General features: G+C 33.4%; 2 protein-coding genes across 3 annotated transcripts; both read left to right on the forward strand.

The window, feature by feature from the left end:
- The first annotated feature begins 2,283 nt into the window (after positions 1 to 2,283).
- On the forward strand, positions 2,284 to 6,557 carry LOC127240599 (ATP-dependent Clp protease proteolytic subunit-related protein 4, chloroplastic). Its single transcript, XM_051259346.1, has 7 exons — positions 2,284 to 2,660; positions 3,764 to 3,967; positions 4,913 to 4,968; positions 5,466 to 5,592; positions 5,690 to 5,767; positions 6,053 to 6,166; positions 6,243 to 6,557. Exons 1-7 carry the CDS (start codon positions 2,445 to 2,447, stop codon positions 6,312 to 6,314), a joined length of 867 nt encoding a protein of 288 aa, XP_051115303.1. The 5' UTR covers positions 2,284 to 2,444; the 3' UTR covers positions 6,315 to 6,557.
- A 2,325-nt stretch (positions 6,558 to 8,882) lies between these two features.
- Positions 8,883 to 26,920, forward strand: LOC127240078 (uncharacterized). Of its 2 annotated transcripts, none has more exons than XM_051258528.1 (23): positions 8,883 to 9,187; positions 9,491 to 10,549; positions 13,089 to 13,204; positions 14,937 to 15,145; positions 16,133 to 16,252; positions 16,747 to 16,875; positions 16,978 to 17,103; positions 17,567 to 17,622; positions 17,716 to 17,815; positions 18,578 to 18,695; positions 18,846 to 19,055; positions 20,406 to 20,730; positions 21,124 to 21,217; positions 21,585 to 21,693; positions 21,852 to 22,120; positions 22,200 to 22,324; positions 22,685 to 22,919; positions 23,893 to 24,081; positions 24,576 to 24,859; positions 25,343 to 25,547; positions 25,618 to 25,857; positions 26,218 to 26,300; positions 26,544 to 26,920. In XM_051258528.1, the coding sequence occupies exons 2-23, from the start codon at positions 9,744 to 9,746 to the stop codon at positions 26,701 to 26,703; spliced, it is 4,308 nt and encodes a 1,435-aa protein (XP_051114485.1). In that variant the 5' UTR covers positions 8,883 to 9,187; positions 9,491 to 9,743; the 3' UTR covers positions 26,704 to 26,920. The 2 variants fall into 2 exon arrangements, with proteins under 2 accessions (XP_051114485.1, XP_051114484.1); XM_051258527.1 differs by having other exon boundaries at positions 9,547 to 10,549.
- The last annotated feature ends 75 nt before the right edge of the window (positions 26,921 to 26,995 follow it).

The raw sequence follows: 26,995 nt of genomic DNA on the forward strand, positions 1-26,995 counted from the left end.
TACCAAGGAACGCCCCATGGCATCACATGTGGTTGTGCTCTTTTGTGATTTAAAATAAATTTGAAATGAAATACTCCTCTCTCCATTTATAAGGTTTACATTTACTTTTGACTCGGTATTTTAGAAATAATAGTATTTTAATTATAGTGAGTAGCTAAAAATAGTATAATAATACTTTTGCCCTTACTTTTTTTGTGTAAAAATAATTATGTGATGTAAAGTAAGGGTATTTGTGAAAAAGTAAGATATTTAATGAAATGTTAACTTTGTAATTGGACGTCCCAAAATAGAAATATGTAAACATTGTAAGTGTACGGAGGGAGTATCTATTTTGATTTAAAATAATAAAAGAAGAACTACATAGTATAATGTGCAAGTACGAAACTATGCTATGTTTATATAACTTATTTTCACTCATTTCATATTATTTATTTTTCAAAAAACATCATATCAAATACATTTTTTCTCTCGTAAAATATCAAATCAAATACTAATTTTTTTATTTTTCAAACTTCCAAAATTTCAAAAATCTCTAAAAACTTAGATCTAAACAATTTTTTTAGATCATTTGTGTGATTACATGAAGCAAGACTCATTCTTTAATTAGATATATTCTCTCTATTAGTATCTAGTCACATTTATTTTTTGCAGAATTGTACTTAACATTAAAAATATTCTTATATTTATATAATTTTTTTTACAAATATTTTCTATTAGTATTATAAGACATTAATGAAAATATTTTTGCAATTTTTTCTTAATTTATATTTACGTTTTGCTATAATGATTAATATTTAAAGATCAACACACAGACGAAAAATAGTACTCCCTCCGTCCCAAACACTCTGCAACATTTCCTTTTTGGTACGTCCCAAACACCATGCAATATTTCCAAAATAGGAAATAATTAATTATACTTAATCTCTACCCCACACTTTATCCCCTCACGTCATCCTAATAAAAAAAATAAAATATATATTTATCTCTCCATCACATTACCTAATTTATAAATTATCTTACTTAATACTACCCATCTAAAAACCAGTATCAAAAGCAAATATTGCACTTTGTTTTGGACGTATTCTAAATTTTTATTATTTAAATTTTTAATTTTTCAAAAACAAAATAAAATATATATTTTTTTACAAAAATATCTTATTATACATTATTTTAATAGCAAATTTAAATTAAAAATTCCAAAATCCCATCAAATAAACCACACAAGTAATGTACAAGCCCACTTTATACATCCGGGTAGACCCGAGACCTGATCCAGACCCGAACCATTTATTTGCGGTCAGGTCAAAATATTCGAATGTCGGGTCTGGGTCGAATCGGATATTGTATACTTACTTCGGTTTCGGGCCGATTCTAGGTCCTAGAGTGGACCCTATCCGCGACCCAATTAATAAATTATTAATATATTAATTATATATAAAAAAATAATTAAAATTATATTAAAAATATATTTTTAGTTTTATTTATTTATCTTTCATTATTTTATCTTAATAATTTGAGTTAAATATATAAATTTTAATCTACTATCTGTTCAGGTTTAGGGTTCAATGTTAAGTTAAATTTTTTAAAAATTGTAATTTTTTTTTTTTTGATATGTCAGATCTTGTCGGATATTGTTCGGATCAGATCCAGATAATCGGGTCCAATTTAATTCTCGGGTATATAGGATCCAAACATTTGTATATTCTAATCGAATTCCGGTTAGATCCAACCCATACACGATCTATTAGAATCTACAAGAATATCAAAAAAATTGCAGTGAGAAATGCTCGTAAGTTTTTTAAGTTTACTTTATTTTATTTATATGTAAGTTTTTTAAGTTTAGTTTATTTTATTTATATTTTACTACTACATCCGTTCAACATACTGTGTTGTGTCTGTAGGGATGTAATTAGTAGATAATTAAAAATATATTAGTAAAAATAATTATTCGATAATATAAATAATTATAAATTAATATTAAGATGACTAATTAGTTTAATTAAAATTTTAAAAAAAATAAAATTAAAAGTTTAAAACGGACATTAAAGTGTGTAATTATTTTTTTTAAAAAAAAATGATTTGATACGTGGAACGGACATAACTGCAAGATATGCGGGAGTGAGGGAGTATTATTTATACAATGATATATTGATATATTTTTAAAAAATTTAAATTTTAAAAAATAAATAATTATGTATATTTTGTTGGATTGAAAGAAAAAGAGAATAATGTGAAAGAAAAAGATTATAAGGCGAATATGAAGATATATATATATGCTGATGGCCTAAACACAATCTGAGGCGGCTGCGCATGCTGCATCTTTGTTGGTAGGGGCGAGGCGCGGACGGTCTTCCTGAACCCAAAAATCAACTCTTCCGTACAACTGGATTTTGCCGAGCCAAACCACACTTGCCAAAAATCACTTCTCCAAATCGGTTGCCGCCATGGCTACGCACCTCTTGCCCACCACTCGAATGTCTCTAAGCCCCAACCTAGTTTCAGCTCCGCCTTCTCGCAGACGCTTTTTGTCCACGAATTTTATGTCTCCATACGTCGGGGGAAGCTTGTCAGGCGACTTTTCGGGTCGCAAGATCCGGCCCGATTCCCTGAACCCTTCTTCCTTATCTACTCGTAAAGGCAAGCGCGGGGTTGTTACAATGGTATGCTCTTGCTTCATAGGCGCGCATGTGTGTTAGTGTGCGGAAATGTTTGGTCACTTTTGTATGAGTATGTTCTATGTTGGTTAAAATTGGGTAATTCGACTTGTTGTTTGTGAACATTGGAGCTCACTGTGGCGATATTTTTTGTTGCACACTACCTGAACTCTGGTCGACTATCAATTCAAATCTCAAACAATCATACTGTCAAATTCTGGAGGAGATAACTGGTTGAAATGAAAATTTAGCTTTGAATAGATTGATAGAGGCCTCCTGTAAATATCATGTTTTGGCCAGAAGGCGGAGGCTATATAGGTCTCCTTGGTTTGTTGTGCCTTGAGATTTTTTAGTGGTTCAGGATCAGATTACGAAGGTATTGAGCTTTTCCACGGAGAGGCTGTGTGATGTATTTAAATGGGGATTAAAGGTCATGTAAATTTCGTTCTAAGACAAGCCTTCGTAGACATTGTTGAACTAGATCCTTCTGTTCATCTGAATTAGTTGTTGGATGAATTGTGTTTTCTTGGATTTTGTTGATATGTCTTGACTGCTATATGTATATATATACATACATATATATATATCACAATTTGCATCCTGTCCTTGTATCTTTCAGTAACTGGGGGAAGTGGTAACCAGCTTTCTAGTTTGAACTTGTCTACTTGATTATCTTTAGTTATGGGTCTCGAACCATTTTAGAATTCCGTTTGAGTTCTTGAACCTGCTGCTATGCACTTGATAGGCAGCAAATTAGGAGCACCTTAACTTGTCAATATATATATTTTTTTCTCCATCATTGTCATGGAAATACATTATCATATGTTGGGAAAATATAATCACTATTATGTACACATGTAATGATCACTGCGTACTAGGGATGTTAATATCTTGAAGGAATCATTGTGGAATTGGTATTCATGCTACCATTGTTTTCCTTGAAATTTTTTATAGAATGAGATGAATTAAGTGTTGTATTAGATTGCATATTTCTGAAGTATATTAGAAGTTTCAATTTGGGGAGGAGCCATGAGCTCAAATTTGAACCTCCCATAATTTTAAATTTGTGCCTAATTGTCACCTCTATGATATTTGCTTTTCGTTTACAGGTTATTCCCTTCTCAAAGGGAAGTGCCTGGGAGCAACCTCCACCAGATTTAGCATCCTACTTGTACAAGAATCGAATTGTGTATTTGGGAATGTCCCTAGTTCCATCCGTTACAGAATTAATTCTAGCTGAATTTCTTTACCTTCAATATGAAGACGAGGAAAAGCCAATATACCTTTACATAAATTCCACTGGGACGACCAAGGTTATACCCAACCATTTTACATCTCCTTTTTGAGCTATAGTTTGCTAATTTAGTTTCTCAGGGAATATCAATCAAGAATCAAACAACTTAACAGCACATGCACATATCCCTACATAAAATACTAATGCAGATTCCTATTTATGTATTTTCTGCAATTCTAACTAGTAAATTTCCTATTTCAATTAAGTGGTGCCAGCAGGAAGTGCTTGTTATAACTGCAGTTACTAGAATTAAATTGGACATGTACCTGCTTGAGGGGAAAAACAATTTCCTTTAGTCTTCTGTTGCGGTGATTACATGAAAGGATTCTAGTATCACATCTTAACTTGAATGAATTTGGCGTAATCTAACCAGAATATGAAGAGTTGGTTGTAATTGACCTTGAATATTATGTTTATCTTATGAGCATGTTTAAATCTATGTATTTGTGCATAAGTACAAGTTTAAGTTGAAAATGTCCGTTCTTTTTATTGTGATATGTAGATTATTGATCTATATGTATTTATATGAATATATATGCACATATAGAGCAAGGAATAGGTAGGATTACAATAAAAATCTTCATCGGTTGTTGGAAAAGTATATTGTGATTTTTTTGACTTATGTTTTGACACGTGTTTTAAAATAGTTCTAGTAAGTTTTAACAATCCATATAGCTTTGCAAATATATTTAAAAGCCTTCCCCACTGATATTATTTCAATACATGTAATCCAATATGACGGGGGTGGCATGCATAAGATCAAATTTTCGACAGCATCAATGATGTTTTTGAATGAAGTTTAGGGGTACACTGAGTGTTTGACCATAAAATGGCTTACACTTTCCAAGTCTGTTTATATCCACTCACTACATTATTTCTTCCTTCTTGACCTAATTCCGGAGAAATTGCCACCATATTTCTAGCTTATTGATTTTTAATTTTCTTGTGATATTTTGCTATGCAGGGTGAGAAAAAGTTGGGCTACGAAACAGAAGCCTTTGCAATATATGACGTTATGAGGTTATAAATACTTAACTTTCATAAGCATGCATTTTTTTGTTTATTTTTGTAACTTCAGATAGTTGATGAAGAATTAGTACATTAAATATCATGTAGGAAAAAACAACTTTGCCCGTCCCATAATATGGCTTAGTTGCATCCCAGCAAGGCATAATTATATGCTCTCACTGAAACTACTACTAAACTAACAAAGTAAATACACCGTGGAACAACTACTTGACATGAGCCTTCAAGCTCATGTATCTGTGTCGGTCAAACCTTCTATTTCAATTTCTTCAACTAGTTCTGATCTAGAAGATGCTGGAGATTGAAATAACAAAGTCAGGAAAACTATTAGAAACACGAGCCATAAGCACTAGATTCATTTATGGGTTCAGATCATGGCATATTCCCCTACACTCTTTGTTCCTTTATCTTGTTCTGATCTGGCCTGCCGGATCTTACTGAAGTTGTCAACTTCAGTTCCTTGTGGTATGCTAATAATTTTAAGTTTTTAGTTATGTGAAGCCGCCTATCTTTACCCTGTGCGTCGGCAATGCATGGGGAGAAGCAGCACTGCTGCTAGCTGCTGGTGCAAAGGGGAATCGTTCTGCCTTACCCTCGTCAACAATCATGATAAAACAGGTTCTTTACTTTCCAAGTATTTCCATTAGTTTTCCCTTTTTTTTTCCCACTCTGTCGTACTTTACTTCTTATACGATTTACTGGTGCAAATTCCCAGCCAATTGCCAGGTTTCAGGGCCAAGCAACTGATGTGGAGCTTATGCGAAAAGAGATTAGAAATGTTAAGGATGAGTTGGTATGTTAACAATCTTTCAATAACTTCATGCATTTCTAATCATGGAGTTTATTATCGTACTGAAGAGTTATCTTGCTTGCATTTTGTCCCCATCTACATGCCGTATTATGTTAGTGATTTCTTATGCACTAAATGTTAGACATGTCTCTGAAGATTCCGAAAGATTTATGAAGTCATGGTTTTTATATTTCTCTCTTTCTCACTCACTCATCTATAGGAATCATTTTATTTTTCAATATGCTGCTGAACATATATTAAGAACATCAACACATCAATTTTTGAAAGGTTAAACTCTATGCCAAAAATTTTGGGAAAACTACCGAGGAGATTGAAGCAGACATAAGACGTCCAAAGTATTTTAGTCCCAGCGAGGCTGTTGAATATGGAATTATCGACAAGGTAAGCAATTGAAAACCTAACACTTTCATGTAGCCCTAAAATGTAACGTAATGACAATTTTCCTTTCAATCCCAAGGTTCTTTACAACGAGAGGACCAGTGAGGACAGAGGAGTCATGTCAGATCTCAAGAAGGCACAGCTCATATGAAGGAGACTGAACTCAAATCAAATCAAAAACTGTTAACCACCATAGCAGGATGCTTACAATCCTCATCTGCACACCGATGAATAACCACGAAAATATTGTGGTCGTGTCAAGAAGCATGTTGTAATGGCAACTCAGGTAAAGTGCATATTCTTTTGCTGCAATGATCATCAATAGTTCACTGTTATGCCGTACTAATGTGTATCTTTTAAACGGATAACTTCAATATGCAATTCCATTTTGAGATGCTTTGCGTCGTTTCTATGGATCTAGTGTCTCTAAACATTGGCTCGAGGCATTTTCTTTTGCTAGCTTATTGCTAACTTATCTTTTCAGAAATGTCAGACTTGGTGTGGGATTTATAGCTCCTAACAAAGTAACAAACACAATGGCTGTGTTCTTTTAATATTTAAGGTGTGTTTGTTTCAGAGTTTAGATTATGAGTTGAGATTTGAATATTAAAAATTTTATATTGGAATAGTGATATAATGGGATATAAATAGGTGTTGATTTGATGTTTTGAATGTAAAATTTTTTTAGTATAATATAAAAAATGAAATATAAGTGTTTGATTTAATATTTTGGGAAGGAAAATTGATGAATAGTGGAGATCTTTGGAAATCTTCCAAACAAATACACCCTAATGAGTATTGTTAGGGTGTGTTTGTTTGGGGATTGGATTTTAAATACACTGTTCATTTCATTTTTTTTTTCCAAAAATATCAAATCAAATATTTATTTTTTATATTATATTAAAAATCAATTTTACATTCAAAATATAACATCAAAAGTATATTTATATCAAATCATACAACTATTCAAATTCAAATTTTTTATTATTCAAATCTTAATTAGGATGTGTTTGTTTGAGGGATTAGATTTTCAATCCACTGTTCGTCCCATTTTTTTTCCTCCAAAAACATCAAATCAAACACCTATTTTATTTTTTATATTATACTAAAAGTTAATTTTACATTTAAGACATCACATCAATACCTATTTATATCACATCATACAATTATTCCAATTTAAAATTTTTACTATTCAAATCTCAATTCAAAATCCAAACTCCCAAACAAACAATCTTCTTCGTGAAATTCATCATAACCCTTGGATGAGTGAGTTTGGGTATTTAAGAAGTATTGCCGTTTTTAAAAAATTTTTTGTTGTTTAATTTTTTTGTACGTTACTGTCTAAATTTATAGATACGTGTTGTTATGTATGTATGTATTAGTATTAAATGTATTGATTAATGGTACAACTATTGTTGTTGCTTAATTGCGCATTCATTATTGTTGAAATTATTAACCATTGGAACGACCATCATTTTAGTCTTATGATTTGTCTCTAATTTTGAAATTTGAATTTTCATTTATATGACTGTACTATTCAACCTATAAGTGTGTTTTCATTTTATTTCTACGTATTTAATATACTAATTTTTATTAAATATATTGTGTGTATTTACCTAGACATTTTTTTTTACTATAATTCCGGATGAAAACATATTATCACTTATGGTTATTGAAATATTCCTTGAAAAGTTTATTTATTTATTTATTTATTATTTTCAATCTTAAAACATTCCAAAAATATCTCAATATACAAACGAACACAGAAATCTTAGTAGGATGATATCAACTTTAATATCAATAATAAAAGAAAGCTTTATTATCAATAATTAACATGAATGAAAGTCTTAAAAATAAAATATAATTTAATTGTGCAACAAAAGTAATGTATTTAACTATATTTTATTTTGATTTAAGATATTATGTTACAATATATTTTTAATTTAAAACATGAAATCAAATAATAATAATAATAGTAAGTTATGTTCAACAATATTGGTGTGTTCTTTAAAAAAAAAGAAAGAAAGAAATATATGTATTTTTTCAAAAAATTAATATATCATATATATTTGTTATTTTTATATTTTCTATACAATTTTTTATATTTCTTATAAAAGAAAATTATTTGAAGCTATTTTACAAAATAAATCGCAATTCCCCAAGCACAACTCTATTAAATAAAGTCAACCCCTTATAGATCAAACTGTGAGATATCCCTCTCTTAAGAGTTAGGTCCGGGTTCATTCCTGGGTGAATGTGTGTATGATAAAAGAAAAAAAATTCTATTAAATAAAAGTTATTTCCATCATTTATTAAAAATAATAATTTTACTCTAAAAAAATAATATATAATTCCATAGTCCTAATGCTGACAATTTTCAAAATGTTCCACCTCTATTTTATTATATTCATAATGCTTGATTTTTGTAATCGATTTACCTGCTTCATCTTTTTGTCTTTTGTTTATGTATTATTTTCATTTTTAAATGGCTTAAAAAATAAACCGTGAAGTTGCGTTGCATAAAATGAAATAAAAGAATTAGGGATAAGACCAAAACCAAACATACCTATAATACTAATTAAATAATAAAATAATTTAATTAATATTATCATTAATAATAATATTTTGACAGCTCATCGCATGGATCTCAAACCGTAATCCAGCGATGCATTGTATGTATATAAATGTGGCTGTATTTATATATGTATGTATATATTTATTCTCCGTCTCTCTCTCCATCTCTTTCTCTCTCTCTCGCTTTTCACACAGACACTCTCTCTCACTCTTCCTTTCCGGTCGTTGTCATCATCATCAGCAGCATCAACTTGGGCTTCCCCACCACATCACCATTTTTCCAACTACAGTCAAATTTATTGCCCTAAAACACCGGACAGCGGACTAATCTAATCAGTACTAATCGGGAGGATAGAGGCTGGGGGTGAGGACTCGAGGAATCATCAATCTTTGCTGCCGAGGGCGCTGAATTGAAGCGAGTTCGGGATAGGCAATCGGATTTCTGCCAGTGTAAGTTTGTATTTATGTGCTGTGTGGGTGTGTGTTTCAATTTTGTGTGCTTGTGATGTAACTGAATTGTTATTCTCGCGACTATGGCGCGGACAGTTACTTAGAATCGAATCCGTGTGCATTCTGGTATTTATTGCTTGCGATTTTGTCATTGTCGTTAATCCGCATTCGGTGGTGCGTTGCTTGTGTGGATGGCGGTGTGTTGTTAGTTTCGATCAATGGCCGCCAACCGTTCTCAAGTTATAAACTGCTCTTATGGAAGTTCGGTTGAGTGATCAAGCTGCACCTCTGTTAAAATTGTAGAATTGGTGAGTGATTGCTGTTGCGATGGGGCTAATACTTGATGCATTTACTGGCAGGAGATGGTCGGGATAACTTTACGAGGCTACTGATGCATTTAATGATATAGGAAGGTCATTGGGGATGATCTGTGGAGCAATCCTAACTTGATGATTCTCCATTGGCTCCATTGATCCTGAAGAATAGGGATAATCTTGACTATCTGTGATGGTCTTGACTCATTTATGTATTAGTCGATACCTTTAACTCGGTGGCCATGCGTCAGCTGAAAAGCCAGTATCTAATCTGCTGGTGTATTTTTTGTGGTTATCCATTGGTGTATGCATTGTCTCATGGTTTGGGATGGACTGAAGAGCATGCGCCAAATTTAAAGGTACTGGATGATCATCTAAGGGTTGGAACTGAATCTAGCTTTTTAAGCCTCGAAGATGATTTTGTTACATGTGAGGACTTGAAGGGTGTCGGATCATTTGATACGACCTGTTTGCTAAATTCAAACCTGCACAGGGATACTGATATATATGTTGTTGGTGCTGGAAACCTAGAGATACTTCCTAATGTAGAGATTGCTTGTCCGGTAGCAGGCTGTACAATAAGTTTCAATTTATCTGGCAATGTTAAAGTTGGACATAATGCATCTGTTGTGGCTGGAACTGTTGTTTTCTCTGCATTCAGTCTGACTATGGGACCAAACTCTACCCTGAATACTACATCATTGGCTGGATCACCGCCTCCTCAGACTAGTGGAACGCCTGTTGGGTTTGAGGGATCTGGTGGGGGGCATGGTGGACGAGGGGCATCTTGCTTAAAGAAAAATCACACAAGCTATTGGGGTGGTGATGTTTATGCATGGACTACCTTGTCTAATCCCCAGGCTTATGGTAGTAGTGGCGGTGGCACGTCTGAGGAGCACAAACTTGGGGGTAGTGGTGGTGGAATAGTTTTACTTTCTGTCAATGACATTCTCTATATAAATGGATCTGTATCTGCTGATGGTGGAGATGGTGGAACATTAGGTGGCGGGGGATCTGGTGGAAGTATCGTAGTACAAGCTCAAAAATTGTGAGTAAACTTCTTGATTGGGCTCCATCTTATATGTTGCTACAACTTTTCATGTATCATACTTATGTGCCGAAATGAAGACATCAAAATATATTGGAAATAAACTTAAACAAACTGCACCAATTGTAACAAACTGCACCAAACTTCTTTTACCCTCTACTTTTTTAATGGTTTTATATGGATCTATAAAGCTCATCTAATAATTAGGTCAATTTTTATGGATTGTATTTATTTTCATGAGATATGACTATCAATTGATACGTTAATATGTTTGAAACAACTTTTATGAGTTTAATTTTTAAGCGTGAAACAACTTTTATGAGCTTAATTTTAAGCGTGAAACATATCAAAGACGCCTGAAATTATCTTTTCTCCGATGATTTCTTTAGCTCGTAAGAAATAAATAATGTTTAAATTTGGATTAATTTTTGTGATTTTAAGACTATTGGCAAGGCTGGTATATGTGAAATGGTGCGTAAATAAAATTGGTGATTGTCCACCAAGCTTGAACTTATGGTCAGTATAAAATTTTAAGGTAAGAATCCCTATTTTTCATGAGGATGGATTAATGATATTACCTCCTGGGTTTATATCTTCCTATTTGATTGAAAATTGTATACTCTTGTAAAGTTGTCCTCTTAATGAATTATGCATTATAAACAAATAAAACCTTTTATGCTATATTCGGTTATTTTATTGTGCTTTAAATCCTCCAGTGCATGCATATATGCGCACACGCAAACAAACTGAAAACATCTTGTCAATTATAGGATGTACAGTTCTTTCAATTACCTGCCCCAGAAAGTTCCATAGATAGATTGTAAAATATGATAGTGGCATGTTTGGTCACTTCGAAATATAAAGGTATTTTATTGTTTGTATGGTCACCATGTTTACTAAATTAGGAAATGAATGGATTGATTGTGGATAGTCCAAAATAATAAAATGGATAGATTATTATTGCACTTGTACTAATGTTTAGTTTAGTGGGATATGTTTCTAATATTCTTCACAAAAATAAATAAATAAAACAGAAGTCATCTACACAGTGTTTTAAGTGTTTTTGTGTTGCATAGTCAAAATATATGTGTATTAGTTTTTTTACTATTTATGTGTGTTACAAATTAATTATGAATGCTTCTATAGCCTCATTAAAATTATATGTTACGAATTTATTACTGAATCTACTGCTTGTAATATATATGAATTCTAATGCAAAACTATCTTGTTAATGTACAATTGATAAAAAAAAAAAAAAAAAAAAAGATTAATTTTTGGCAATTTTGATACTAGATCATTCATTTCCATTCATCAGCCATGAAAACTATATTAAGTAAAGTAAATAAGCCCGAGTCTTAGCTATTCTATGTCCTTAATATTCATGGCATTATTTATATCAACCTCAGTGTGCTCTGAATGTATTCCATTATCACTTTATTCCAGTCATGCATATCAGCTACTGAAATGGGTAAATCGAGACAAGAAAGTAGGGAAAGGATCTTGGATTTTTTATGGTGCAAAAGCAGAGCAGAGGTTTTGCTTATAGCAACTCTGTTTATTTTCTTTCTTTTTAGTTCTTGTGAATTTATTATTTTTAGTATGTGATACACTAAAATGCTGTTGGATGAAGAAAAGTTTCACATGCAACTTCTTTGTCCACCAATTATATGTAAGATAATAGGATGCAATTGGCTGGTGCAATAGATTAAGTTTATTAGAAGTCTAACTAAATTCTGTTTGTAGATACTCACGTTGGTTATAAACATATCAAATAAAAGAAGAGTAATGGTTTACAAATCACTGTTACTTTTCATGTTAGATATCAATTGACTTGCACTTGATTTCCCGATGACCTCTTATTTCCTTTAGATTCACCCCTAGAAGTGGTAATAACTTCTCATTCACTAAACAGGGTGTGTGAGGAGGCGAGGAACTCTCTTTTTTGTTCTAGAATTTTCTATATATAGAGTTTCTCTTCACTTGTATCTGTGTTAATGCTTCCCTTCTTGTAACCTATGTTTCTTTTGTGAAACCATATACTATTTTCTCTCCAAAAACATTTTTGCTGTTAGATGAGGGATAACAAATCCTTACAAATATTAATATTATATAAAACTTAAATCACTCAAGATCCTGAAATCTAGGTTGAATTAGTTATGCTATATAGTCATTGTAAGTACGTAAATGTATTTTCATACTAAAAAAATTCTAGATCTTTGAAGCTTGTGTGTTACGATATATTTTTTAAAACTCATTGTTTCAACAATGAATCTGGGCGTATGGAACACACCTATGACACAGGGATATGCATTGTGCTTTGAGGACCTTCAGTGATTTTGTGCGAATCTGCAAGTTTTTTTAAGATATCAATCACATTATGGTTGATTTGTGTTAGAAATCTTCTTTTGTCCTGAATTGTGTTTTGTGATATGTTAGTGTTATGTTTCTAAAGATTGTTTGTTAGGGTAATTTCCAGTTGGAATATGAACTACTCGATAATACACATTGTAAGTTTCAGCAATGTCATTTTACTGGACAGGAGGGGCTTCGGTGTCATAAGTGCTGCTGGTGGCAAAGGATGGGGTGGAGGTGGGGGTGGAAGAATATCACTGAATTGTTACAGCAAGCAAGGAGATATAAAAGTCACAGTGCATGGTTAGTTCTGAACATAACACCTAATGTTTTTGTTGAGGCACGTGATGTATGTATTTACATATTCTAAGAACCTCACGTTTGTTTGCGTGAGCAGCTCTGTGCAATGACATCAGTTAGTTGATATATTGATGGTACATAATGTAAATAACTATGCTACAACTTAAAATTTTTTCTAGGATCTATATGTGCTCCTAAAATTCCTGCTAAACAATTTGTGCGCACTACTTACTACTGGCCTGCAGTGATTTATATTATTCATGCCAATGTTTTTCTAATGTTGTGTTTAAAGATTGAAACTTTTGCAGACAATCTATTGCTTTAAGTCTTGCATGAATTGTCATATCCGTTCTAATGATATGTTGCATATTTGTATGTTTGTTATTGTACCATTGCTCAATGAAATAAAAGACAACTTGGCGCAGGGTTGCACTGTCACTATGTTATTTTAAGGGCAACTTCCATGCTGCCCGTTTAACTTAAGCTGTTTGTAAGAGCTACACCCATTCTTGAACCCTTTCCAATTCATCACATTAAATAAAGTCCACTTATATTTCAATTTTCAAGTTTTGCATCCATTATTTTGTCATATTGTGCCAATGCTAAAATAGATGGAAAAACAAGAAAAAGAAAACTTAATGTGTTCCATTCACATATTGGTCTGTGGAATGTGGATGATGAGTTTCAATCTGATTGACTACCTTAGAAGAAAAAGTTACTGATAGAAACAAGATAAGTAGATAAGATTAAGCAAACGATACCAATTATTTGTCCACTCAAATGGAATCAACTGTTTTCCCCAAAGCCCCAAGGCTATTTTATTTCCAAGATTCAGAATCATTGTCTAAGACCCCAGCTACTCCTTAAATACTATTCCCTCCGTCCAATAAAATTATGTAGGTTTGGTTGCAACGGAGACTCAAATGAGATAGGTAAAAAGTAAAGTGAGGTATTATAAGAAATTTATTAAATGATTGATAAAAAAAGTAGTTGTATAAGTAGAAAAATTAGTGGCACATTGGTTATTATTTGTTAAAGTAAGGATAATAAAATTGTGAATGGATAAAGTTTATTATAAAATGGATTGTGCATAAGTTTAACGGATGACCAAAAAATGAATAGTGATATAATATTGACGGATGGAAGGAGTGCTACTTAAACCCTACTTACTAAAATTAGAATAAGTCCATAAAATAAATAAAATAAACCCAACTCAAAATAATTAAACTCTAACCAAATAAATATTAAAAGGCTGATAAAAAAGACTTGATAAATAAAAGCCCGGAAGCAAGCCTAAGCCCGTCCCCGCCTCCGGTCTTTTGTCCCTGTTCCCTATCAGTTAGTTATATAGATCATAATAAGGTCTGCTCCTCACTAACTTTTCTCAGTTCATGAGCAATGCCTACTAGTTTGTAGTTTAGAATCTCAATGCATTTTGCTAAGATGCCAATACCTAGCAGTTTGAAATTTCAAATCTGTGTGTATGTGCTCTGGGCTACAGCACTAGTAATTACATTAGCCAAAATATGAATATTCTGTACTCATGCTTTTCACACGAGACAGCAGGATATGATTAATTAAGACTTTGCATTGTATATGCAACCATTAATTCCTCTTGAAAATATTTGGTATGAGGTTGAGAAACAGATTATTTTGTATAGGCACAAAATGAAATTCAAATAAAAGTAAACCTTATTATTAATCTTACAGATATTTTTTCTTCTCTTTTTGGCAGGTGGCTTCAGTTTGGGATGTTCGTGGAATGCTGGAGCTGCTGGTACTTACTTTGATGCATATGTACTAAGTTTACGTGTTGGCAATGACAATTTGACGACGGAAACAGAAACTCCATTGCTTGATTTTTCTATTAGCCGTCCATGGACAAATGTTTATGTGGAGAATAACGCAAAAGTTTTGGTGCCTCTCCTATGGACTAGAGTTCAGGTCCAGAATGATCTTCTCTTTTTCTCCCTGAACTTGTAATCGTTTCCTGGTCTGCTGTTTCTACTTTAATCTTGTAAAAAGTTGAATTGTTCCATGCACGTGGTTTACATTTTAGAATAGCATTTGGCATTGGTTACTTGAATTCTTTGTAATCAAGAAGCTATGATGTCTATTTAATTTATATCTATTTTTACAAGCTTTTCTTATATATAATAAAAAAGTATTATTGACTTATAAGCATGAGCAAGGTCTCATAACCGTACTCTGGCAGAAGAATTTTGATTTTTGAAGGAGGACATTCTTTTAGCTTATTTCCATGGTTCCCGATAAGTTTATTTTAGTAAATCTCTCATAAGATATTCTTGTTGTGCAAAATTTGTTTTCTTTTCCTCTTTGATTTAAAATCAAAAGATTTAAATATTAAAAAGCCCCAAGGGGATACAATAGGAATGAGGGTAGGAGTTAGAGGTGAAACACTTCAAACCTAGATATTAAAAGGAGAACATCTACTAGGGCAAAGATAGTGAAACTTAGAGCCAAGTAATAATATTTGTCCTCTCCACCCTTAATATGTGACATTTTGATAATTTAGTTCTTTTTTTTACTTTTTTTTTCCCCATAATTTATTACCAATGTCATTTCATATTGAGCCAAAAAAAAAAAAAAAAAGATTCACCTTATCCTTAAGAAATATTATTCTAGTGTTGCATCCTGTATATCCAAATTTTAAGATACATTAGTAACCTCATCTTATTTTAACATTTTTTAGGTTTGATGCTTTGACATGGAGTTTTATAAAGGGTGTGTTTGTAATGCTTTGTTAGCCAAGGTTGATGGCCTTGAAAGATGCTTGTCTGTTTATTTGATAGAATTACAATAGATAGTGCTGTAGGCTCAATGTAAAATATCACAGTTATGAGCTTTCATTTTATTTTTTTAATATATTTTTTTTCTAGGATGATAATTTTTGGTATTTTTGAATTGTAGGTCAGAGGCCAGATAAGCTTGTCTTTTAGAAGCAGCATTATTTTTGGATTGTCTGATTTTCCAGTCTCAGAATTTGAACTTGTTGCTGAGGAACTTCTGATGAGTGATTCTGTTATTAAGGTAAAAAGTGTTATTGTGTTTAGCCAATTGCAACATATAAAGTTAACTTGTTAAGGGCTAGCAAGATGAGATGGTCTTGAATGTGAATGTGAAAATAGAAATCAATGCCCAATATCAAATAGGACCAATATTTATATATATATATATATATATTCTTCATGGCTGTCTTTATAACTCAGCTTTCATGTATCAATTATTTCATAATATTTCCATTACTGAGGAGCCTTCATTCCATGTTCCAAATGGCTTAAAAGTGTTCTCCTATGTGTACGATAAAAAAATGCCTCAGGACTTTCTGTATATATTGAGGGGAATGGCGGTGTATTAACATTGAGTATGCTCGTCAATCTAAAGTTTCAGAATTAGTGACATATGAAGTGCTTTGGATTCTTTTCTTCTAAGAGGAAAAGTTACAGTCTAAATACTAGTTTTGTGATCATATAGATCTAATTCTTTCGCGCTAACAACTGGGGTTGCATTTTGTATTTGTAAAGGTTTATGGAGCTTTTAGAGTATCTGTCAAGATGTTACTCATGTTGAATTCCAAAATTGAAGTTGACGGTGGAGGAAATGCTGATGTGGATACTTCCATCTTTGAAATTAGGAATCTTGTTGTCCTTAAGGTAATATCAAATGATTACTGAATGTGAGTGGAAATGTTGTTTCTCTATATTTTACTGCTTTATTTTTCTGATACACCTACCTTATCTTGATTTTGGTTGCAGGAAAACTCTGTCATCAGTTCAAATGCAAACATGGCTCTATATGGGCAGGGACTTTTGATGCTATCTGGTCAGGGTGATGCAATCAAAGGCCAGAGACTTTCGCTGTCACTATTTTATAATATTACTGTAAGATATGAAGTCTTCCATTCTCATTCTTGCTTGCTATCTTTTTTGAAGTGAAGATGCATGAGCCAAAGGTCCACTTTTCTGTTGTTATCTTGCTACTTTACAGAAGCTCTCTACATCTTTTGACAGTTAACACTACAGTAATTATGTGCATAAAATGGTTGTAGTTGTGCTACAATTATTTTTTACTATCGGTCCATGCAACTATATTGTGTCCTTAAATTATGTATATTTTCTCAGAGAACTTCTACAACTGGGTACTTGAAATGTAGAAACCATAAAGTAAACCCATTTTCTAAATGGAACTTCTTTTCCCCCTTCAAGAATATGTTACCATAAGAAGGCTATTTGCATTCTGTGTTTTGCCACTTTCTCCTTTCTGGTGATTATTACCAATATTTCTTGATAAAATACATGCATTTTACGAGAACCTAACTACAGGATACTACATCTCATGTGCTAGGTTGGCCCAGGCTCATTACTTCAAGCTCCATTGGACGATGATGACAGTAAAAACTCGTAGGAAGCCTCATGAATATAAGATCATTTGGCTCTAATTTGATTATTTTTTTGCACTGTCTTATCTCATCCTCATTAATTCATCTGAACTAGGATTACCAAATCCCTTTGTGAGAGTCCAACATGCCCAATGGATCTGATAATTCCACCAGATGATTGTCATGTCAATTACACACTGTCTTTCACCATGCAAGTAAGTTACATGTCTTCTATTGTGCTTATGTTTGGTTAAATCAAATGAAGAATAACTTCCCAAATTCTATTTGGGATGAGAAGTGCAATCTACATATACAAACATGACCATTTGTGGTTTAATCATGTGAAGATTTGCTTTTACAGTTGATTTTGTTATGCAATTTTTAACCTAGAAACTTATTAATGAAAATGAAAATGAAATAAGTGGGTTAATTATGTATACTTGAAGAAAAATAGTATAGACTAACTCATAAGATGACATTGAACGGTGTAAACCAAATGTGTGTGTTTAACATGATAAAGAGGAAATAGCCTTTTTCCCATGTACTTTGAATTACCAGAACCCTTGCATTCATACTCGAGATCAAGAGTGATCAAAAGACACCATTTCTAATTTATGGAAGTGTCAGTGTTTTGCCTTTTTGTAAGCCTGTGTCTTTATTGTGAATGAATGCATGCTTGAATGAATTTTGTTGGTGAAGTTTACATGCAAGTATGTAACTCTGATAGATAAATTTGGGAGATAAACATATTAATAATTTTAGATCCTACCACGCATGATTAATATATGATTTGAGAGATAGTTGTGTTATATGCTCTTGTCAACATGGTAGAGCTTACGATAGAAAAAGGATACTGCATGGATGGTTAGGCATCTGGACATTTGTCATTGCCCAATCGTTTTGTGCTTCCCCATTTGTTGAACACAGTTGTAATTTTATGATCTTTCAATTATTGCTGAGTGTTATTTCTTGAACAGGTTTGCCGTGTTGAGGATATTGTGATAAATGGAGTTATCAAAGGAAGTGTTATTCACATACACAGAGCAAGGAATGTAATTATAGACACTCATGGCATGATAACTGCATCAGAATTAGGTATATACATGTACATCTTTGTTTACATATGTGTCATAGGGCATTTTGTGTACTCAATGCTTTTGCTTGTATGGAACTTCAATGTTTCTCACTCTACAAACCATGGTTTGGGGAAACTTTTTAGCTTTTACGGCATGGTATGCTTTACAGGATGCAGAACTGGTGTAGGCAGGGGAAATTACTCTAATGGAGCTGGTGCTGGTGCTGGACATGGAGGGCGAGGGGGATCTGGAATTTTCAATGGGATTATGAGTGAAGGTGGCCCCAGATATGGAAGTGCTGATCTTCCTTGTGAGTTGGGAAGTGGAACTGAGGGCCCGAATCGATCTAATGGATATGTATCTGGTGGTGGAATGATAGGTTTGCGTTGAAAACTGCCTTATTTTGTTTGAGAAAAAAGAAAAAGTGATTGCAATTTTCCCTTATGTTTTTTTTTTTTGTCAAAATCTAAGACTTCAAAATAATCACTAAAAGCTTCAATATGTAATTGAGTTTATCATGCAAACCTTTTTTGCAAGTTAGGAACAGACCCCTACTTGCAATGCTATCATGTACATCTGAATCCACATGTTAAATAGCAGATGGCTAGTAGTCCTCAGTACAATATTGTTGTTTGTATTATCAGACATGTACAATGTTGAGTGTAAATTTGAAAGATGTTGGACAAAGTTGTTTTATAGGAATGCATTCTATGTTTCAAACAATTAAGAAGGCATTAGTGTTTCAATTTTGATAGATAAAAGAGTATATTTGGGCGGTATCTAGTTTTAGAAGATAAGTGTTTGTAATTGCACTAGGAATAGTTCTATTACTCTGACTTAAGATATAAAATCCTAAATGGTTATGATGTTTCTCTGTGTTGACATGCTTGTTGCATTATTTTCTCTTTCTGGTAGTTCTTCACGTGTTCAATACATGGACATGATTGGGCATCACTCTAATTTTGAATTGAGATATCATGAATTTGTTATAAATTCAGAACACTTGCCAATGAATTGAAATCAAATAACTTAACCATCTAATTCTCTCATTTCCTTCTGTGTTCAACTTATTTTTTGAAATTTTATATGGCATTAACACCGGTTTCAGTCTTCACATTTTGTATGCTTTTTAATAGCATGTGTTGCATATTGTTTTCCACTGAATTGAAGTGAAGAAATGAACATGCCATATCAATAGCTATATAATGCTAATGAATCTCAAAATTAAGCAATATCAATTAACAATATAACGGAAATTTTGGCGTGGGAACGAAATATACATGAAAGGAAAGTGATAACTCTGATAGAAAAGATTGAAAATGAAAGAATAAAGTTAATGTTGACTCAGTAACAAAGGTTTTTTTTTTTTTTTATTCGTTTCAATAAGGAAATACTAAAATAAAAAGGACGCTATTATAAAGTGTCAGCTTTTTTGGCATATTCTCTCTTTCTCTCTCATACTTGTTACATGCATTTATCATAAAAATATTTATTGATGCTCAATCGTTCTGGTTGTAATTTACAATTTTGATATGTTTGTGCCTAAAGAAAATTTATATCCAACACATTTGTTTGCTCATTTTAATTTTTTGAAATAGAATATTAATGTTATAATAAATTTGAAAATGCACAAAAACTATCAACTTATGTACAAATGTGTTTTATGTTTATAGTAACAAAACTGAACCACAATTATACATAATCCTGTTTCCCGTTTTCATTTTATCAGTGATTGGATCAATTCAATGGCCACTTCTAAGTCTGAATAACTACGGGGTCATTCGTGCTGATGGCCAGAGTTGTCGCAAACCAACTCGCAATAGTAATGGTACTCTAATAGGTGCACTTGGTGGAGGTTCTGGTGGGACTATCCTGTTGTTTCTTCAAGCTCTTACACTGGCAGAGAATTCTTCTTTGTCTGTTGATGGGGGCTTTGGTGGTTCTTTGGGTGGTGGGGGTGGTGGAGGTGGAAGAATTCATTTTCATTGGTCCAACATAGCTCAGGGGGCTGAATACGCCCCACTTGCATTTGTTAATGGTGACATCAACTTCAGGTGTGCCACTGTTTATAACGATACTTTATTAGATACTTGCCCTCTAGTTAAATGAAAGTTTGGACGAATTTTTGCTGGAATATCATGCTTTATTGACATTCTGTGTATTTTTATGAACGTGGTTTTGTTTATGTTAGTGCTATTGTGGAGTATTGTACATGTAAGGTTGACTTTGTTTTCATGTAATGTGTGATATTTTCTATCTCCTAGGTTTTCTTGATGTTTCAAGACTTTTAGCATTTAAAATAGCTAGGGAAGAGAATTCATATGATGTAGACTGTGAATGCTTCTTCAATGATTTCTTCCATATGCTCTTTAAGCAATTAAAGGAAAAGCAGGCATTTTTCATACAAAGCTTACGGATTATTATCATAATCTTTGCTGTATGTGCAGTGGAGGTGCTGGAGGTGGAGATGGTCTCCGTGGAGAGAAAGGAACAGTTACTGGCAAAAAGTGCCCCAAAGGCCTCTATGGTACATTCTGTACAGTATGTTCTTTGTTCGCTCTATCTTCTATATCACTTTGATCAGCATTTTGTGCATGTTAATTTTGTTATGCGCTATGTCATTTCACATGCATTATAATCTTTTTCTTTCAAGTCTTGCTTAAGAAGGTATATAGATGAGGATGAGCTTTTGCACTCTTGTTGATGTCAAACAAGAAGTATAATGCCTACTGCCTATATATAAATGTCAAATTGTTGCATGTTTGGTTACAGAGGTATTTGCAAAAGCTCCTCAATATTGAAAAGAAGTATACATCTTCAGCACATCAACATTTTAATGGCATAACTACTGTAGGCAAGCATATAGCCTTGACATCATGGATTTTGATTGTTTTTTATTATATTATAGGAATGTCCTGTTGGTACATATAAAGACGATGAAGGATCTGATCCAAATCTTTGTAAATCGTGTTCCCTTGAACGCCTTCCCATTCGTGCTGATTTTATATATGTAAGAGGTATTGTGATTCATATGATGCAAATTTTCATTGAATCTCTCACCCCTTCCCCCCTCCTCCTTTTTCATTCTCTGTATGTGTGTGTGTATTATATATTGTTCGCTCATGAAGGGATTGAGTCTTGCCTGTTTTCTTATACCTGGGGCCAATTTCTGCAGGTGGAGTGACTGATTCAAATTGCCCTTACAGATGTTTATCTGACAAATACAGGATGCCAAAATGCTACACCCCATTTGAAGAGTTGATATACACATTTGGTGGCCCCTGGCCTTTTTCCTTTATGCTTTTGTGCATTGTAGTGCTCCTAGCACTAATATTAAGTACTCTCAGAATAAAATTGATGGGCTCAGGATACTCTTATGAAAGGGCAAATTCTATTGAGCACCATGATGCTCAACGTTTTCCTTATCTCCTTTCCTTATCTGAGGTGAGCACATTCATTTTTTGTCACTATAGCTACTGCTGTAGTGGAATCTGATTCTTTTCTGTATTTCTTTCTTTTCAAGGTTCGTGGTGCCAAAATCGATGAAACTCAGAGTCATGTACATAGGATGTATTTTATGGGTCCTAATACCTTCAGAGAACCGTGGCATCTCCCTTACTCACCACCTGCTGCAATTTTAGAGATTGTGTAAGTATAACTGTTTGGTTGTAAATTTCTATGCAAGTGCAAATGGATGTCTTTGCATGCTACAGCATATCATGTTTCAAGTGGTATTATTACTTAATTGGTTTTTTTTCCTTCTGGCTTAACTCTTCCATTCTGTTTCCACTAATATGAGCCATTTAAAAGGCATAGTGTTATTAGATGCCTATGTTGACCTTGAACATCTGAGGATAATAAATAAAATATATAATAAGCGCCTCCCTTACGTTCCTTTTCCAGTAAATGGTAATGTGAAGATCTATTTTCCTGATAAAGTTCTTTTAGGTTTGAGATGTTATAACATAATTATCTCTAGTCACCTGCTTTTGTGTTCTTGCACTGCAGGTATGAAGATGCTTTCAATAGATTTATTGATGAGATAAACTCTGTTGCTGCTTATGAATGGTGGGAGGGGTCAGTCCATAGCATACTTTCAGTCCTTGCATATCCTTGCGCCTGGTCATGGAAGCAATGGCGTAGGAGAAAAAAAATTCATCGTCTTCAGGAATTTGTCAAGTCTGAATATGATCATTCATGTTTGCGTTCTTGCAGATCTCGTGCTTTATACAAAGGAATGAAGGTAGCTTATGTTATAAAAACCTACAAGTTGTCTTTTACAAACATTTTGTTTTCAATTTATAATCCTTCTTAACATGAAAACCCTAACCAACGAACATGTCTATCAAACATTCTTCTGTCAATTTTCTTAACTTGTCCCCTCATACATGGATATCAACACATATAATATATTAAAAAAAGTATATATTTGTAAATCATAAGCTTTAGTATTGTTCCTGAAAAATATCATATCATCTAGCTATTAGATATAGTTATATCACATATAATAAAAGCTCATGTAGTTATCAATTTTTTACATTCACACCAAAAGCACACCCTTTGACACTCAAAGATGAAATGAATCTTTCTAAACCTATTTCTCAGTTAGTTATATGGTGCACTGTACATTTTTCGTATAATTGTTTAAAGCATGTGTAGTGTATGTGTGAAATCTTATCCAGCTGCATGCAAGTACTTTTGGTCACTGTAAGTTTTATTTCTATTGACAAATGGCTATTATGTAATTTATTGTTAGCGAAAAAAAACATGACAGCATCTTTGGCTATCTAAAATTCTGAAAGGTGATTTATGGTCTGTTGAATATGGAAATTCACAGATCCAGGATTTCTGTTGTCAGGATCTGCTTAAATGCTCTTTAGACTACTAACTAAAAAAAGGCATAACAAAAGTTTGGACTTAACTATAGTTACATTTCTTTCTGAAAGAAAATTTACAGTCACCTTTCAATTCCTTACTCACCAATATATAAGAAATTATATGAGAAATTAACAGCGTGCTGAACTGCAGACATGATAAGTAGCTCACAAAAATCCATATAAGCACTTTCTCTTAATTAGACCATGTGCAGCTCAAAAGAAGTGAAAACGAGATGATCTTACACTTTTCAGCTTTTTTAAATTGGAAACTGCCATATTCTAATATTTGATATACTTCTGATCTACCCTATGATGTGTGGACTGTGGACAATATGTCAGGTTGGAGCAACACCTGACTTGATGGTTTCCTATATTGATTTTTTCCTTGGTGGTGATGAGAAACGTCTGGACATGGTAACCATCATGAAGAAGAGATTTCCCATGAGAATTATATTTGGCGGAGATGGAAGTTATATGGCTCCTTATAATCTCTATAGTGATGCATTATTAACTAATCTCATTGCCCAGGTAACCAAAGTTAAGCTTCTATTTATTTATTGGAGACTAAAATGCTTTTGTTCGTGAATATAGTTTAGAATATGGAGATTTAGGAAGTGACAGGTGCCACCACTGTGTAAATCTAGGCCAAAATGAAACAACGTAGAAAACTCAAACTAAGAACATTATAGCCATGCAACCAAGTCCACTCTGTTCCTAGCCTCGTAGTTTGCGAGCAAGTCAGCAAATCTACTTGTATATCTAGGAATGTGCCGGGAAGTGGTATTGTGGTATCTAAAGATAAAGTGAAATTTGTTTATTTCAAAAGTGAGTATCCATTGGAGTGAAGCACCTTGAATCCAGCCAAGAGAAATTGTGGAGTTGCACTCCCCAACTTTTCATTGTATCAACAATTTGTTAAACTTTTATTGTGTTAAACATTTCAAAGTTTACAATACTTTGGTCCCACATGTACTCATTAGAGAGAGAACCTTATTAATTGTAGTTCATTTATATGGTTTTAGCATGTACCTTCAACTGTATGGAATCGCTTGGTGGCTGGTTTAAATGCTCATTTGAGGACAGTGAGACATGGATCCATCCGGACATCTTTGGTTCCTGTTATCAATTGGCTGACAACTCATGGAAACCCCCAACTTGAGTTTCATGGGGCAAAAGTTGAACTCGGATGGTTCCAGGCCACATCTAGTGGATATTATCAGTTGGGTATTTTAGTGGTGACAGGTGACTATACTCTTCATGATCTTCATCACGCTGATTATTTGGACGACAGCGACTCATCATCAAGGTAACACGTCATGATTATAAATTGTTTTGTAATAGACTGTAATGCTTCAAAACCTCCATGGAACTAGTGTAATAGATTAAATTCCAATACATTGGTGTGTTATTCACTAGTTGATATCATGTTATCACATTGATGAGGGGTGTTTCTCCAGGTGTTCTTTTAGTTTCTTCACTGATTTTCTTAAGATTTGAAAAGCTTTTAGAAGAATTATCACAGAACTGCCTGCATGATACCTTCTGAATGTGAAACATTTAGGCTTTATAGTTTATACACATTGAGAATGACTGAGCTGAAGTTCTCTCTTTTCCGTTGCAATCCTAATAGATGTTTCCTCTAGTGGTAATGAAGATGCTTTTTTGTAGATTAGTGCCAGGTCCTTTTTTTTAACTTTAAAGTTCATCTGTCAAAGAAGAGGGTTAATAGTTATTTATTCTTGAAGCTGCCTTAGTATCTCACCACTTATGTCACTGCTGAAATCTTCAGGAACTTTGATGCATCACCAAATAGTGCCAAGCAAGCAGACGAAAGTCAGGGTAACACAAGCCATTTATTAACCCGCAAAAAGATCACCGGGGGCTTCAATGGTGGTATTATCAATGAAGCTACTTTGAAATTCCTAAGCTATAAAAAGGACTTCCTCTTCCCATTGTCTCTATTGTTGCTCAATACTCGCCCTGTTGGCCGACAGGTACTTGAAATTGTTTGATATGCTTGTTGGAACAATGCTCACCATTTAATGTTTGTCTACTGTATTCCAGGACACCATTCAGCTTTTGATTACTATCATGCTCTTGGCAGACCTCTTCGTCACTCTGCTTATGCTATTTCTGTTCTACTGGATATCACTTGGAGCCTTTCTTGCTGTGCTACTTATACTTCCTCTATCACTGCTCTGTCCATTTCCAGCAGGCTTGAATTCTTTATTCACCAATGGACCTCGAAGAGCTTCACTTGCTCGTATTTATGCACTGTGGAATGCTAGCTCCATCTCTAATATAGTAAGTGACATAATTCATTAATATAAACATCTTATGTGTTATAGTGTCACCAATGCTCTACACAAGTGATAATTTCATAGCTTGATTTTGACTGAGTTATGAAACAGGGTGGCTTTTGTGACTAACCATCAGTAGTTATTAGATCGTTTCTCTATTGATCCAAGTTCTGGATGCAGAGTGGTCTTCTCTATGCAAAAACAAGTTGTAGATCTTTTATTTCTTTAGTGATAGCTAATGAGAGAGATTACGCATGCCACAAAGATGCGTCATTATTTTTTATGTTGGGAAGCTGCAAGTCATTATTTTTACGTTGGGAAGCTGCGATTGATTTTTGACGGCTTCCTTTTTATGAAACTGCAGGTTGTGGCGTTTATCTGTGGCCTACTTCATTATGTTATTACATCCTTGAAGACCCCAGACAAAGAAACTGTTTGGCATCCGAGGTGAGTTCCATTACTTGTATTTCTAGAAACACATTTCAAAAGGAAATCAGTTGAGGTAGCCAATTGGGATGGGGGTGATCTCTTCATAAATAATTTTAACAGCTTTGATTATCTAGGTATATTCAAGTAAAACAGTATTACAAATACTGGGTTCACACTTGGAACAATTTACTGGCACAGTTTTGAAACTGTTTCGAGCAAACTTGTTAACACTTGTTACTCGTGAACCTGTTCTAATACCAGGGAAGATGACAAGTGGTGGATTCTTCCTACCATTCTGCTGTTATTCAAGGCGGTTCAAGCTAGATTCGTTGATTGGAACATAGCAAATCTAGAAGTAAAAGACTTTTCTCTATTCAGTCCTGATCCCGACACATTCTGGGCCTATGAATCTGTTTCGTGATAAAAAGGATTTGCTGGATTTAATGGGCAGTGAAACCAATATCAGCAATGTACATATATATATATATATATACATATCTGCAGAAGCATCAGAGGTACATTTTATGCATGCTTTATCTGTGCATAGGTTTGATTTTCACAGTAAATTTGTAGAGCATACAATAGGGAATGTCATTGTGTGTTTGATTATATATTAGTGAGAGAGTGCATTTTTGGTTGGCGTTGGGTGCAGTTTTTAGCCCTACAGTCATCTTTTATCCTCGTTTAATTTTAGTCATTCCAAGAGTTATTTA

Source organism: Andrographis paniculata, unplaced genomic scaffold (assembly GCF_009805555.1).
Source record: "Andrographis paniculata isolate CXL003 unplaced genomic scaffold, ASM980555v1 Contig79END, whole genome shotgun sequence".
NCBI lineage: Eukaryota > Viridiplantae > Streptophyta > Magnoliopsida > Lamiales > Acanthaceae > Andrographis > Andrographis paniculata.

Coding starts and splice junctions, on each gene's coding strand:
- LOC127240599 (XM_051259346.1), top strand. CDS start 2,445: ATGGCTACGCACCTCTTGCCCACCACTCGAATGTCTCTAAGCCCCAAC. Junction 5,593..5,689: donor CAACAATCATGATAAAACAG/GTTCTTTACTTT, acceptor GCAAATTCCCAG/CCAATTGCCAGGTTTCAGGG. Junction 5,768..6,052: donor GAAATGTTAAGGATGAGTTG/GTATGTTAACAA, acceptor AATTTTTGAAAG/GTTAAACTCTATGCCAAAAA.
- LOC127240078 (XM_051258528.1), top strand. CDS start 9,744: ATGCGTCAGCTGAAAAGCCAGTATCTAATCTGCTGGTGTATTTTTTGT. Junction 13,205..14,936: donor TATAAAAGTCACAGTGCATG/GTTAGTTCTGAA, acceptor TCTTTTTGGCAG/GTGGCTTCAGTTTGGGATGT. Junction 22,920..23,892: donor CTTTATACAAAGGAATGAAG/GTAGCTTATGTT, acceptor ACAATATGTCAG/GTTGGAGCAACACCTGACTT.